At 42.7% G+C, this 16,279-nt stretch overlaps 1 protein-coding gene across 6 annotated transcripts in view; it reads left to right on the top strand.

Moving 5' to 3' along the window:
* Window positions 1-16,279, top strand: part of fam13a (family with sequence similarity 13 member A) — a 239,323-nt gene that overhangs the window by 70,991 nt on the left and 152,053 nt on the right. For all 6 annotated transcript variants that reach the window (XM_067994462.1, XM_067994461.1, XM_067994460.1 and 3 more), the window contains one exon: window positions 10,854-11,001. In XM_067994462.1, coding sequence (XP_067850563.1) covers window positions 10,854-11,001 — 148 coding nt within the window. The remainder of the gene's footprint in view (window positions 1-10,853; window positions 11,002-16,279) is intronic.

The raw sequence follows: 16,279 nt of genomic DNA, 5'->3' as shown, positions 1-16,279 counted from the left end.
TAACAGCAGTCAGACAGCAAAAGGCTGTGAGAGGAATACAGTGCAGGGGATACTTAGAAATTAGTTTGTTACAAGGAATATGACTCACTGACATGGTGAAGTGTAGCGTATTCATCAGTTTTATATTATTGTGTGAAGATCAGTTGTACTGATGGAAATAAATGAACCTGTTCATAACTATTGTACTGTATGTTACTTGCTATGAATATAACAGCTTAACTATCTGTACCAAGCCTTGTCTCACCAAGTGTTTTCTCTGGACACCTTCACGTGTGCGAGAGACACGAGTATCCAGTGAAGGTCACGAGGGCGTACCAGTGTTACACCCCTGGGTTACACTATTGTGCTAATAGATGTAGGGTTGTGCACGCCAATGACAAAATTAAGATTTAAGAGAGTGACAGATACAACGGACTCCACGAAGGTCTCTATGGCTGGCCTAAAATTTGTAACATGGGCTTTTAAAGAACATTGAGACTAGAAGAATTAATGTCAAGTTAGCCCAACTGTATTGAAAACTGGCATGGAAGTAAGAATCAGAAAATTGTGATAAATGGCCAGGAAAATCTCTAGAAGACAATGATTGATGGAATTCTGCAGGCGGCTGTCCTGAGTTTTCTCTTGCATATATTATTCCTAAACATATGGGAAAGTTTACTTTTTTCATAATACTGTAAACTTTCCTGATGACGCCAATCTATGGAGGAGGCCAAGTAACTAGTGTAGGAGAGTTTGAAGTGTTCCCGGGTATCTGGGCAGAATAAGCAGATGGGCTGAGGAATAGCAAATGGATTTTAATATTATTAGATTTAAGGCACTGCACTTGGAATCATAGCTTCAAAAGTTGTACACAATGGATTGGAGACCATTAGCAAAGGTGGCAAAACATGGGAATTGGATTTGATATCGACCATTCATTGAAAGTATTGAGTTCACGTAAACCAGTTATCAGGGCTAACCATATGTTGGAATGCAACTGAAGGGGGTTTGATTACAAATTGAAGTTGTAATCATGTGTAGCTCATTGCTACGGCCACATTTGAAATATTGTTGCAGCTTTGGATACCCTCTACTTCAAAAGGACATCAATGGATTGGAAAGATTTGAGGGGCAAGGATGATTTCAGTACTTAGGGCCCCAAGAAGAGAGACTTAGAAAACCTGAACTTTGGAAGGATCAAAGTTTAGCATGCTGAGAGGCATATTTAACGCAAATGTAAGCAGGCTATTCAATTATAACTGTTATCAGAGATCCAGCACACAATAACACAGAGTTAATAAGTGGGAGATTAAAAGATTCCCCTCTTTCAGCGTAGTTTATATGGGGAATGAGGTAGATAAGTATCTTGTTAAGAAGGGGATTAAAGGTTATAATAATAAGAGCAGGTGAGCAGATCAAATGTGGTACAGAATACAGTTGTTTTCGGGATGTTGAAACCATGAAGCAACATGGCCCTGAAATTCTGGTCTTCCGCCGGATTATGGTGGGTCTCCCAAAGAGGTTCTGCCGGTCACGACCACCAGATAGGAAGCCAGAAGAAGCCCCTACAGAATGTGGAAATGAAATTGATGATAATCTAATTGTGTATTATATCCTGGAGTTTCACAAGATTACTTTCGGGAGGGAGGGAGAAATTGTGCCTTGAAACTCCTACCTATATTAGACATTTCCCTCATGACACTAAATAAGGAGCCAGGGTCTGTGATAAAGGAAATTAGACTTAATCAGCTGAAAGAGCAGACTTGATAAGCCGAATGGTTTCATCTCATTACATCTTTCTTATTTTCCAACTGGGGGAAGAAAAGTGGTTTCAATAGTTAGGAATAAAGGTCAAAGTTTTACTTTACAAACTGTGGTGGTGACAATAGTGCTATTTAGTGGTGCGCAAGCCGCTGATTTAATCTCACCCCTATCGATAGCAGTACAAGGGTTCTGACCCGTTGTGGCCAAAGGGGTCGTAACAAGAATTTTAATGCAGCTTAAACACTGATGATTACACAGTGTAAAAGAAAAAAAAACTGCAGGAGTATGATTTTGAAGGGACTATTAGAACATAAGAATGTAAGAACATAAGAAATAGGAGCAGGAGTAGGCCATCCGGCCCCTCGAGCCTGCACCAATATTCAACAAGATCATGGCTGATCTTCTACCTCGACGCCATTTTCCTGCACCATCCCCACATCCCTTGATGCCTTTAATATCTAGAAATCTATCAATCTCTGTTTTGAATGTACTCAATGACTGAGCCTCCACAGCCCTCTGGGGTACAGAATTCCAAAGATTCACCACCCTCTGCGTGAAAACATTTCTCCTCATCTCAGTTCTAAATGGCCTACCCCTTATTCCGAGGCTGTGACCCCTGGTTCTAGACTCCCCAGCCAGGGGAAATATCCTCCTTGCATCTACCTTGTCGAGCCCTGTAAGAATTTTGTATGTTTCATTCTTCTAAGCTCTAGAGAATACAGGCCTAGTCTACACAATCTCTCCTCATACGACAATCCCGCCATACCAGGAATCAGTCTGGTGAACCTTCGTTGCACTCCCTCAATGGCAAGTATATCCTTTCTTTGGTAAGGAGACCAAAATTGTACACAATACTCCAGATGCGGTCTCACCAAGGCCCTATATAATTGCAGTAAGACATCTTTACTCCTGTACTCAAATCCTCTTGTAATAAAATACCATTTGCCTTCCTAATTGCTTGCTGTTAGTTTTCAATGACTGATGTACAAGGACACCCAGGTCCCTTTGAACATCAACATTTCTCAATCTCTCACCATTTAGAAAATACTCTGCATTTCTGTTTTTCCTACCAAAGTGGATAACTTCACATTTTTCCACATTATATTCCATCTGCCATGTTCTTGCCCACTCACTTAGCCTGTCTATATCCCCTTGAAGCCTCTTTGCATCCTTCTCACAAAGTCACATTCCCACCTAGTTTTGTGTCATCAGCAAATTTGGAAATATTACATTTGGTCCCCTCATCCAAATCATTGATATAGATTGTGAATAGCTGGGGCCCAAGCACCGATCCCTGCAGTACCCCACTAGTCTCAGTTTGCCAACCTGGAAAAGACCCGTTTATTCCTACTCTCTCTTTTCTGTCTGTTAGCCAATTCTCAATTCATGCCAGTATATTACCCTCAATTCCATGTGCTCGAACTTAGTTCACCAACGTCCTGTGTGGGACCTGAGCGAAAGCCTTCTGAAAATCCAAATACACCACATCCACTGGTTCCCCCTTAACTATTCTACTAGCTACATCCTCAAAGAACTCCAATAGGTTTGTCAAACGTGATCTCCCTTTCATAAATCCATGTTGACTCTGCCAAATCCTATTATTATTTTACTTTCCTCTTTGGTGTTGGAAAAAAAACTACTCTGATAAGTTCACCAAGAAAGGAGTGCATATTTGGAAATTGTGCACCCCTGGACGTGATTGGTTGTGAGGCGCTTTGGGAAGTCCTGAGGTTGTGAAGGACGCCATCTAAATGCAAGTTCTATATTTTCTTACTTGCTAATGGCCATTGACAGAGGGGTCAAACCATGGTCAAATAGCACCGATTGGAAGGACTCCGTTTTGATCGCCCTTCCCTCCCCCCCTTGTGCTGGGTTCCTGACCTCAGCATCACAATGGAGAGCCATTTGGTCTCCATTCATGACAATGGGGACAGCCAGTAGTCAACCCGTGTTAAAACTGAAGGCTCACTGTGTTTTAAAACAGCACAGTGCAGTATATTATTACAGTTCTTCATTGATGGCTCCAAAGTCTGTCAAATCAACATTTGTTTTTTAAAAATTTGAAAAGAGGGATCGATCCGACATTATTACTTAATCTCATATGTGAGCACCCATTATTGAGGTGTTTTGTGATGATCTTCAAATGCCTAAATATTATACTGAAACCAATGATGCTGAGAGAAACTGATGAATAATTCTGAAATCTCAGTGTCTGGTGATGCCTTCTAAATTGGAAACGTGCCAAGGAGAATGTGTAAACTTTCAAAAATGCTTACAGCAATTATTTTGTAATTGTTTTTGGCTCACTCTTGTATTCTGACTCAGAAGGGTGTGGGTTCAAGTCCCACTCCAGGGACTTGAACACATAATCCAGGCTGACACTTCAGTGCAGTACCGGGGGAATGCTGCACTGTCGGAGGTGCTGTCTTTTGGATGAGATGTTAAATCGAGGCCTTGACTGCCCTCTTGGGTGGATGTAAAAGATCCCGTGTCATTATACAAAGAGGAGCAGGGGAGGTCTCTCTGGTGTCCTGGTCAATCTTCATCCCTCAACCGACATCACTAAAACACATTATTTGGTCATGTGCATCATTGCTTTTTGTGGGCTCTTGCTGTGCACAAGTTGGCTGCTGTGTTTCCCTACATAACAACAGAGACTACACTTAAAAAAAAAAGTACTTAATTGGCTGTAAAGCACTTGGGATGTCCTGAGTTTGTTCTTTCTCTTTCTATACAATAGACTTTTCAACAATAATTATTTTAATCAGAGGCATTTTTAAAATTCAAATAAAAAATGTATGGTGTGTGGGAGTCCTTTCTATACATATTAGGTATTTGCATAAAACAATGCGGTACTTTTTCTTCTTACCTCTTTGCATCATCATTCATATCAAATCTAATGGTTGAATTTCTGATAAATGAATGAACCAGTTGCTACTAAACACGACCGTGTCACTATAGCTCGTATAACCAATAGCCATTTACAGAAAATAATTGAACAAAATGCAAAATGATCAAAAGCATGTTTATATTGGAGGTTGCCAAAAGGGACTCACTACTGAAAGGATTAATAAATAACCAGAAAGTGAACATTAGTCTTCCAATTTACTGTTTACCTTCAGGCTCATGGCTGTGTCACTTGCCGCATTAACAGTTCTAATAACCGAACCAAGGAGAGCCCATTTACCCACCTTCGCCTGTAGCTGTGTGTCATTGACTTGAACGACGTCACTGAAAATAGTTCTGTTAACATGCCCAAAATAAGCGGCTATTTATGCAAACAGAATGTGCAATATGTGTGAAACAATAACATGAGGTCCTGTTTTACTTGTAAATTAGATTTACTGTAGATCTCTTTTTTTTAAAAATGTGTTCTGAGGATGCAGGTGACACTGGCAAAGGCGCATCTATTGTCCATGTCTAGTTGCCATGATGGGCCTTCTTCCTGAACCGCTGCAGTTCTTGTGGTGATGGTGAACCCATGATAGTGTTAGATATGATGTGGAGATGCCGGTGATGGACAGGGGTGGACAAATGTAAGGAGTCTTACAACACCAGGTTATAGTCCAACAGTTTTATTTGAAAATCACAAGCTTTCGTAGGCAATTCCAGGATATTGACCCAGCGACAATGAGGGAATAGCCAAGTCAGAATGGAGGGGAACTTGTACAATTGAACCAGTACTGTCGTGCTGTGCTCGTTAACTTGTTGCAGATCGATGGAAAATGTATTAGCTCTTGTAATCTTTTTCTTATTGAGCCTTCTAGTATGGGATAGGACTGGTCTCCCATGTATATTTAGTCCACTCATTGAAATCCAGTATGGAAAACAAGGCACCTCACTGTTGAGCAGGCTCGAGGGGCCATGTGGCTTACTCCTGCTCCTATTTCTTATGTTCCTATGTCATCCTGATTTTTTTCATCAGTTGACATCCACACACAAACATTTTCCAGCTGAGGTCACTAGATGGGAATTGGGACCCTGGCTCATCTTTCTCTTTCTAGTCCAGCGATACTAAGGCCAATAGTAGCAGCCCTACCATCACCAAGGCTCAGATCAGCTAACTCGGCAAAGACTAGGGTTAAAACTTCTTGACCTGAATATCTCAGCACCACACTGGGTGGACCTTGTTTTGCTTATTAAAAAATGTAAGGATAAATATTCCACGTCTCCACTCCCAGTATAGACCCTCTCTAGATGGGAGTGTGCATTGCATATAGGTCAGTTAATATGATAGGGCCAATTCTGTGACCAGCACTCCCATGTGGCGAGGCTTCATGCCCGAAGCAGAGCCTCACAAAATTTACCCTACAGTACTTCTGTAAGTTATTTTATTTTCTCACCCTTTTTAAGTCTTGTGTTTCACACCCCACTTCCAACCAAGTGGGCAGGGAGGCAAAGTGCTCCCCCAGGACTGTAACAGTGCCATTCGGTAACTCGACAGTGGGAGTTGTGAGAGCAGCATGGATCGCCTTAATCTGCAGCATGATCGACTTAATCTGCAGCGTGATCGACTTAATCTGCAGCGTGATCGACTTAACCTGGGGCATGATCGACTTAACCTGAGGCATGATCGACTTAACCAGCAGTATACATCAACTTAACCTGAGGCATGTGCCGATTTAACCTGCCGCATGATCGGCATAACCGGCAGCATGATCGACGTGACCTGAGGCATTGATTGACTTAACCTGCTGATGGATCGACTCGACCTTTGGTTTTACACCTCTCTCCCTATCGGGAGGTGCCTCACCTCTTTTCAGATTTTGCCCCCTCCTCCCCCAGCACCACAAAACGTAAACCTTCCAGCTGAGGTACACGTTGTCATGGTGACAAAAAGCAAAACAAGTTCCAGTTCTGAATATTTCATCAATCATTTCAGTAATTGAAAGAATAATCCATTACATTTAGTACAAAAATAGGGTCTGTGAACTTCTCTCCCTTTTTAATTATGAGTTCCATAATTAGTATGTTCAACTCCTCTAATATCATGCTTGTCTTTGTCTACAAGAGTTTAGAATTTTGTTATTGTTAATTATTTTTCTCCCATGGAGTGTAATGAATTGTAAGGGAGTTTTTGATTAGCATTTTAATTTGTTATTGGTTACTTTTCATTTTGGTCATTCAAACATGGTCTGAGCTTTGCTGAATCAGAGGGATTAATGCAAGTCTCCTTATAATGGATTACACAGACTGACCTCATATGTTTGGTTTAATGTATCTTCGCTCCAGCAGAATAAGAGACTGCCAGTGAGCACCTACCAAAATAAAATGCACCCATGTCGAGGGTTATCGGGGGATTTTTTTTTTCAATCAGCCAAACCGAATGACTTCTGATATAAATGTTTACTCGGTAGTTGTGAATGGGCAAACTGCAGATTGCTGGCTGATTAGGAGTTCAAAATCTAGCAGCAGTGAGGTGTAACATTTCATTTGAAAGAAAGAATTGCATTTATATAGCACCTTTCACAACCTTAGGGTGTCCCAAAACGCTTTATAGCCAATGAAGTACAATTAGCACCATTTGACGCAGAAATGTTGTGCATACAATCAAATTGTGGCAAACCCACCTACGTTTTCTGCAGCTTTAGTTAATTTATGTAAAGAAACGTTTGGGCAAACGGATATCCCCCAGACATATAACTACCAAAACTCACATTACTTTTTAATATATCTGGTTTTTGAAAACGTCTTGCCTCCTTCACCTCATTGTTCAGACGTATCACGTCTGCTAGAAATGGAGTACTTTTTCCCTTTGAGGTTTCAGCTTGGCAAATGTACCTGAAGAGGTAGATTTAACCTGTATTCAATAAAAGCGAAGGACTGCCTAAAGAAAACACAGGAATTGCAGCAGGAAAGCAATTGGTAAAAGCTAATTTTGCTATTGCTTGCCCGTTGAAAGAGAAAGAGCTTTCATTTATATAGTGCCTTTCATAACCTCAGGACGTCCCAAAGCGCTTTACAGCCAATGAAATACTTTTGAAACGCAGTCACTGTTGTAATGGAGGGGAGCGCTGCAACCAATTAGCACACAGCAAGGTCCCACAAACAGCAATGAGATAATGACCTAATCTGTTTTAGTGATACTGGTTGAGGGATAAATATTGGCCAGGCCACCGGGGAGAACTCCCCCCTCCTCTTCTTCAAAATAGTGCAGTGGGATCTTATACGTCCACCTGAGAGGGCAGACGGGGCCTTGGTTTAACATTTCACCCGAATGATGGCACCTCCGACAGTGCAACACTCTCTCAGTACTGCGCTGGAGTGTCAGCCTGGATTATGTGCTCAAGCCTCTGAGTCAGGAGGTCATGGGTTCGAGCCACACTCCAAAGGCGAGAGTGCTACCACTGAGCCAAGGCTGACACCTTATTTATTGCTCGTCAACTGTGGGCTCGCACCCCTATGTGAGCTGCTTCAGCAATCTGATTCTTGCGCTATTGTTACTGTTGGGAGTGGAGATGATATTTTGCTAGAATTTAGGTTACATATTTAATTATGTGTCACCTGTTATCACCTGGCAATACCTGGCTATTTGGTTGCGAAGCAAAGGAAATCTACTAGAGATAAAGACCCACTGTTAATATCCGAGTGAGCTGAAGCCAACTTGTAAATATACAATGATAAAGGGACACAATATGGTCAATACGGAGAAACTATTTCCTCTGGTGGGGGAATCAAGAACAAGGGGACATAATCTTAAAATTAGAGCTAGGCCATTCAGGAGTGAAATCAGGAAACACTTTTTCACACAAAGGGTAGTGGAAATCCAGGGCTGTTGAGGCTAGATCAATTGAAATTTTCGAGACTGAGATCGATAGATTTTTGTTGGGTAAAGGAATCAAGGATAATGGAGCTTAGGCAGGTATATGGGGTTGAGATACAGATCCACTATGATCTAATTGAATGGCAGAACAGGCTGGAAGGGCTGAATGGCCTTCTCACGTTCTTATACTGGGGAGTAGAAAGTCGGGCGGGCTGTAAAACAGGTTGCTGATTCACTATCACCTCTTTCTCACCCGGTGATGAAAGTTAAAATTACCCTCACAGATTTAAATATATAACCAATGGAGAAGAGAAAATTGACTGCCAGCTTGACGTAGATGCCAGGATTGACAAGAAATTACATTATAAAGATTCAGAAGCATTAATTTTACAACACCACGGCATCAGTGGAAAGCCTTTCCTGCCAGAAGCGCACATCGGAATTTTGGACAAGCTCTGCCCACGCCTTTGCAACCATTAAAATTAAAATTGTAAGAGAATCGTGGGGACCACGTGCCCGGGTTTCCAATAGATAGGGAGCATCTCAGAAAATTACCCCTTAAATGCCCTGCACGGCTTAATAAATGGAGAACAGCTTCACCTAGCCACCTTCACAGTGACGATCTATAATATATTAAAAAATGGTACATCGGCTGCACTCCCTGCCATCTTTTCTCATTGTAAATTCGTGTCCACATTTAAAATCTATCTGTAATCTTGTCGGATTGTAATTACACCTTCCCTCCCCCCATCAGAGACGCTGCAGTGCCATCATTGGCAGGAGGATGCATTCACAGCGTGACAAGTTTACATAGGCACTTTCCATTATAAACATGGATATAGGAATTTATAATGGAAATATTAAAATAAGGACAGAATGTTCTGAATTTTCTATGGAGTTCTCCTAATGTCCCGCCATAACTTCGGTGGGAGATTGGTGGAACCTTTGGAGAAAAGGCGCAAATGACTTTAAAATGGGGGACTCCATTTTGCCTGCACGCTCTGGCCTGATTATACCCCCTCCCCGGTCTCTAACCCCTGTTTCACCTGAAGCAACACCGTGGCAGATGGATTTGTTATCTATAACAGCGTAGAATTCACTGCACCAGAATTAACTATTTTATTGACTCAGGTAAATATTACTGAGTGAGACGGCAGAGTAATACAGGGAAAGCAGTGTTCTGTTCTGAAGCCTAACGATTACAAATATTAAGTTAGCTTTAGGATAAGCCTATTTACAGACTTTATCCTCGTGTATGTGGTGTATCCAGATTCGGCTATTCTAATGCTCTCCTGGCCGACCTCCACTCTTCCACCCTCCATAAACCTAAGCTCATCCAAAACTTAGCTGCCTGTATCTTAATTTGCATCAAATCCCATTCAACCATCACCGGTGTGTTCGTTGGCCTACATGGGCTCCTGGTCCAGCAACGCCTCGATTTAAAAATTCTCATCCTTGGGTTCAAATCTCTCTGTGGCCTCGCTCCTCCCTATCTCTCTAACCTCCTACAACCCTCTGCGAACACTGCGTTCCTCCAACTCTGGCCTCGTGGGCATCCCCCAGTTCTTTCGCCCCACCATTGGTGGCCGTGCCTTCAGCTGCCTAGCCCCTAAGCTTTGGAATTCCCTCCCTAAATCTCTCCACCTCTCTCCTCCTTTAAGATGCTTCTTAAAGCCTTCCTCTTTGACCAAACTTTTGGTAGCCTGTCCTAATGTCTCCTTCTTTGGATTGGTGTCTATTTTTGTCTGATTATGCTCCTGTGAAGCACCTTGGGACATTTTATTACGTTAAAGGCGCTATATAAATGCAAGTTTTTGTATTCCTTTCAAACTAATGTGCTACATAAGTACATCTGTACACCGTAGTACAAGCAGAAAAAGCTAAGATGAGTTTGTGGGAACAGTTTTTTTTTTGACAGGCAGTTCTTTTCTTGCTGACAACAGTTGTCATGGCGATGGCATGGTCTTGTGATCAAATCACATGATTTGAACTGAAGTGTTATGGTACTGTGATCGAACTGCAATGAGAGAGGTTTTTACTTCACTGCTTGCTGCAGTGAGATAGCATATCTTGGATACAGGGAGATGCTGTTGCTGTAACAGCTTAGGAAGCATGACTATTCCGATAAATTATTGATTGAATGAACTGTTTGTGTATTACTTCAAATATCGTATTGCAATAAACAATATTAATTCAGCCGACAAACTGACATGCAGTGTAACAATAATTATACACAAAGGGCATATCCCGTCAGTTCAGTTAACAGGTTAGTTTGGCGAAGCATTGCTCGGATAACCGGAGTTCCATTCTATATTGTAACTTTTATTTATTTTTTTCAACCTGGCAGCGTTTCCCCCGGTTTTGAAGGAATAAAGGAACAAAATATTTCCAACAAGCTCATGGCCACGCTGCTGGAGAACTATGACGTCTTCTTCGAGAATGTAGACGAGAAGGAAGCTCCACCTGACATCCAAACGAAAGTAATAACTGTGCAAGTAAGTGCAACTGATCTTCCAAGAGTGCCCAGATAAAGACGGGCTTGATATTGATTCCAATAAAGTCTAAAAGAAGGTTGATAGTATTTCAGGAGACCCAAGGAATCATTTCTAAATGTCAGGCACAAAAAAAAAACAATAAGGGTGCTGGGTGGTATAGCGGGTGATGACATTGCCCTTTTACCTCAGGACTGATGTGATGAAAATCCCTCTTGCTGACAGTAGGGCTCCCTTGTGGGTCGGAGCTCAGTCCCTATTGAGTTTTTGGCCACAGCACAAAGTTGCCCCAAATTGGCACCAAACTTTCATTCTGACTCCGTGAGGCCGATGGATTTGGCTGCTGTGGGAAACGAGGCTGCCACCTTTTTGCAATATAGGGTGTTCTTCATGAGGTTGGGATCAAGACACGTTGGCTGTGGCAGAGTAGGAAGGGGGGCCTTGCTCGGTGGTTGGATGTACTGCAGCTGTCCCGAGAAGGTGCTGAGACTAGGTTCCTGAAAAGGATAGGTCATTGCCTCCCCCCAGCATGGATATTCCTCACCTTGGTGAGCAAGAGACTTCACCAGAAGAGATTGATCAATTTAGAAACAAATACATGCACAGCACTGGATTAGCTTCTTGGAAAAACCAAATAGTGTTGACAAATGGTCACCAGCTTTCCTCACTCCCAAAACTGAGTAGAGCTCGCTCAGCTCTGCTCCAACATTTTGCCGTAACCGCAATGTCAGAAGAACACATCTTACTTAAAGTTGTGAAGTATTTTGACGACATCTTACGACCTTTTGCAGTGAGATTGCCCAAATAGCGCGGGCTATGCTATATAATTGCACTCTCTATCCCTTAGCCAGCTGGCTTATATTTGACAATCATTAGTGGAGGAGACTTCCATCTGACTTACCTGGGATCGATTTGGATCCAGATCTCAAGCAAAAAGCACTAAGCCACCCACTTCCCCAAGTCTTTATTGGAAAAGGACAAGGTCAGGAGAGTAACGTTGATATATTAAGCTGTGATAATAGACAAGGTTACTTGGAATTGCCCGGTTGCTTTCAGGAAGAAAAACCGACGTCAATCTTTCAAGTCTCGTAATTAAGATATGCTCAACTAACGTCACAGTCAGGGTTACCTGTCGTGTGTGGATTCAAGTAAAATTTCAAAATCTACAGAGTACAGCATCAATCAGTAGCTCGCTAATTAGAAGTCATTGCGCCATGCTGACCTTTTATGTCCTTGCTTGGTTTTAAACAAGGCTTCGTAAAAGGAAGAGAAAGGGAAAAAAAACGTAATAGAAACATAGGAATAAGAGGAGGCCATTCAGCCCCTCGAACCTGTTCCGTCATCTAAATAGATCATGGCTGATCTGTACCTCAACTCCATTATCCCACCTTTGCTTCCTATCCCTCGATACCCTTATCTACCAAAAATCTATTGATCTCAGCCTTGAGAATTTCTGGCCATTCCCTGCAGCCAGCCCTTGAAACCACTTCAAGGATAAGGACAGCTCTGTCATTGGCTGTCCAGGTGAGAGCAGCCCTGAAATGTTATGTGGCTGGGTTGTACCAAACAGCAGGAGATAATGCCGCAAGCTGCAGTCCACAGTTGCATCGTGCAGGTAGCACGTGTCTTGTTTGCCTGGGTGAGGGATTTTGTCACTTTCCTCTCTCATGGCCGTTGGAGGACCATGCCTCTTCAATGGATCCCTGGTTCACGAACCCTTTGACAAATCCAGGAGCTAGACCTGTTCAGAAATATACTTACTTAAAGTTGTGTATTATTTCTATTGTGCCTTTCATGACCTCAGGACGTCCCAAAGCGCTTTACAGCCAATTAAGTACTTTTGAAGTGTAGTCACTGTTGTAATGTAGGAAACGCACTAGCCAATTTACGCACAGCAAAGTCCCACAAACAGCAATGTGATAATGACCAGATAATCTGTTTTAATGATGTTGGCTGAGGGATAAATATTGGCCAGGACACCGGGGGGAGAACTCCCCTGCTCTTCTTCAAAATAGTGCCATGGGATCTTTTATGTCCACCTGAGAGGGCAGACAGGGCCTCATCCAAAAGACGGCACCTCCGACAGTGCAACATTCCCTTAATACTGCACTGGAGTGTCAGTCTAGATTTTGTGCTCAAGTCTCTGGAGTGGGACTTGAACCCTCACCCAGAGGTGAGAGTGCTACCCACAGAGCCACCTTGTGGTTTACGGTATGTTGCATAACTTAACTCTGCAACGGGGACAGCACATGAAGCCACAATTGGACAGGGATCTTCAAGATGATAAGGGAGAGCATGCTGATGAGGAGGAGGAGGTGGCAGGGCTCCAACAGTTTCCAGTAGCCCGATCTGTTCTGCAGTAGCTCACAGAGGAGCTCTTCAACTGAATTCTCCGTACCTCCTGCATTAATAGTGATGTCCAACGTCTCTCCCAGTCCTACCACCTTCAAATAAACTGCATCCGTCCAAAGACCAACATTGCTATTCAAGTTAACTGACATTCCAGAGTCACCAGCTCCTACAGGAACCCTATCTGCGCAGTAAGATTCCAAGAAGTATTATTATTTTACAGCCTACACACTAATTATCCCCCTGATGTAAGCCTGCCTTGAGTGTTCAGCTGTACCTTCAGCTGCATGGGCCCTAAGCTCTGGAATCCCCTCCCTAAACCTCTCCGTCTCTCTCTCCTCCTTGAAGTTGCTCCTTAAAATCTACCTCTTTGGCCAAGTTTTTGATCACCCGTCCTGATATCTCCTTATGTGGCTCGGTGTCAAATTTTGTTTGATAATCGCTCCTGTGAAGCACTTAGGGATGTTTTATTACATCATGTTGTTGTTTGTTGATATGTTACCTAAATCTCAAGGCAAGAATTGACACTCTTGAAGGTATGGGGAGTTGGGAGTCCCTTATAAAAGTGATCTAAGAGACGAGAGCTGAAATATTCTAGGCTAAGAAGGGTGGAAAAGCCCCAGAAATGTAACACTAATTAATGAGGGACTTCAGTGCTGAAATCTAAAATTGGGGGTTGAGACTTCATTGACGTCCGAAATTGAGGCATTGATGCACGTGTCTTAAAACAAAAATGGTCCTGAAAGTTTGGTCTCGCTGGGGCTCCGTGGGTTGCACTAGCCTCCCTCCAGTTACGACAAGAGACTGGGAGACTGGGAATTTCAGGGCCATTGTATCCTGGTTGGGAGTGAATGAGAGCATAAGATCACAATAACGGGTGCTCACTCAGGGTTGAAGAAGCTTAAGGAGACTAGAACAGAGCATGAAAACAAAGTTGAACATGTCCCCACTCCATCCCGAATGTATATTCTGCACATTTAAATTAAATAAAAGGATGAGCTATTTGTTCTAATATTACTTGCCCTTTGGGAGTAAATATTTTGAGTCCATTTTGTTATTTTTTTTTCCTGTCCCAAAATCACTACTTTGTGGTCGATTCTCAAGATTTATCCCATCACAAGTTTAAAGGAGGTGGGTTTTAAGGAGGGCAGAGAGGCCTAGGGAGGGAATTCCAGAGCTTAGGGCCTAGGAAGCAGAAGGCACGGCTGCCAATGGTGGAGCGAAGGAAATCAAGGATGCACGAGAGGCCAGAATTGGAGGAGCGCACAAATCTTGGAGGGTTGTAGGGCTGGAGGAGGTTACAGAGATAGGAAAGGGCGAGGCCTTGGAGGGATTTGAACATGAGGGTGAGAATTTTAAAATTGAGACGTTGCCGGACCGGAAGCCAATGTAGGTCAACGAGCACAGGGGTGATGGATGAACGGGACTCGGTGCAAGTTAGGATATGGGCAGCAGAATTTTGGATGAGCTCAAGTTTACGGAGAGTCGTAGGTGGGAGGCTGGCTAGGAGAGCATTGGAATAGTCGAGTCTGGAGGATGGAAAATGTGGTGAAATAGAAAAATAGACATAAAAGTTGTTTAATGACGACATCTGGAGCGATTTACCTCGGCGTAAATTCCCTCCGATTCGGTCAAACTGTGAGACATCAGACAGAAAGTTCTTGCACACAGTTGACTTTAACCTGGATTTTTACTAAGTGGGGGAAGGAATTAACGTTTCGAAGTAACCCAATAACGAGAATGTCATGGGGCCGTTGAGAGACAGCTTCCAGTAGAGTTGATTTATAGATGGGCTCTTTTCTCTAGAAAAGAGAAGGCTGAGGGGTGGCCTAATAGAAGTCTTTAAAATTATGAAGGGGTTTGATAGGGTAGACCTAGAGAAAATGTTTCCGCTTGTGGGGGAATCCAAAACTAGGGGCCATGAATATAAGATAGTCACCAATAAATCCAATAAGAGATTCGGGAGAAACTTCTTTACCCAGAGAGTGGTGCGAATGTGGAACTTGGTACCACAAGGCTTAGTTGAGGCAAATAGCATAGATGCATTTAAGGGGAAGCTGGATAAACCCACGAGGGAGAAAGGAATAGAAGGATATGCTGATAGGGTTAGATGAAGTAGGGTGGGAGAAGGCGCATGTGGAACACTGGCATTGACCTTTTGGGCCGAATGGCCTGTTTCTGTGCTGTAATTTCTATGTAATTCTTTGAATGCACAAAGAAACTCCAATAAGTCACACTTTGTGGGTTTAAAGTGCCGATGTTCACGGGGCTCTGTAGCATACCTTGTGGTACTGTTGCATAATCCCTCTTCGAGCTGACAGAGCATGGACACAAAATAAAAGCCAACAGCTGGGCAGATTTGCATCTTTAATGCACGTCGTAAATGTTGACCTGTTTTCTGAAAAAAAACTCCCACAGATGTTTTTAAACACGACACAGTTTGAGAAACAATTAATTGTGCTGCTCCTGGGGTTTGAACAAATATAACAACTGGCTGGAGACCAAGTTTTTGGTAATTGACACGGAGACCATTAAAGCTGGATGGAATTTGTTTATCACTGGAGCACAGAGGCTGCAAGGAAGTGGACCCATGGGATGGATTTGTCTTTGGATACGGCGGCAGATAGTTGGCTGAGGTGTTTTATAAGCTACATAGTTTGAACAAAAGCTGCATTTATTCAAAACAAGATGTATGTTCCCACAGATTGGATGCATTGCTTCTTTCTAACTCATTAGATTTCCAAGATAGTTTATCCGTAATTGCAGTGTAATATGTTCAAATAAAATGCCCTTTCAGACTAAAGGGAAAAGATGACTAAGTTATTTTTGTTACCAGTGACGTTATCATAGAATCTTACAGCACAGAAAGAGGCCATTTGGCCCATCGTGCCTGTGCTGGCTCTTTTTGAAAGCGCTATCGAATTAGTCCCAC

Source organism: Heptranchias perlo, chromosome 1, assembly GCF_035084215.1.
Source record: "Heptranchias perlo isolate sHepPer1 chromosome 1, sHepPer1.hap1, whole genome shotgun sequence".
Classification (NCBI taxonomy): Eukaryota; Metazoa; Chordata; class Chondrichthyes; order Hexanchiformes; family Hexanchidae; genus Heptranchias; species Heptranchias perlo.
The sequence above is the reverse complement of the archived record's forward strand: the minus strand, read 5'-3'. Positions and strand labels throughout refer to the sequence as shown.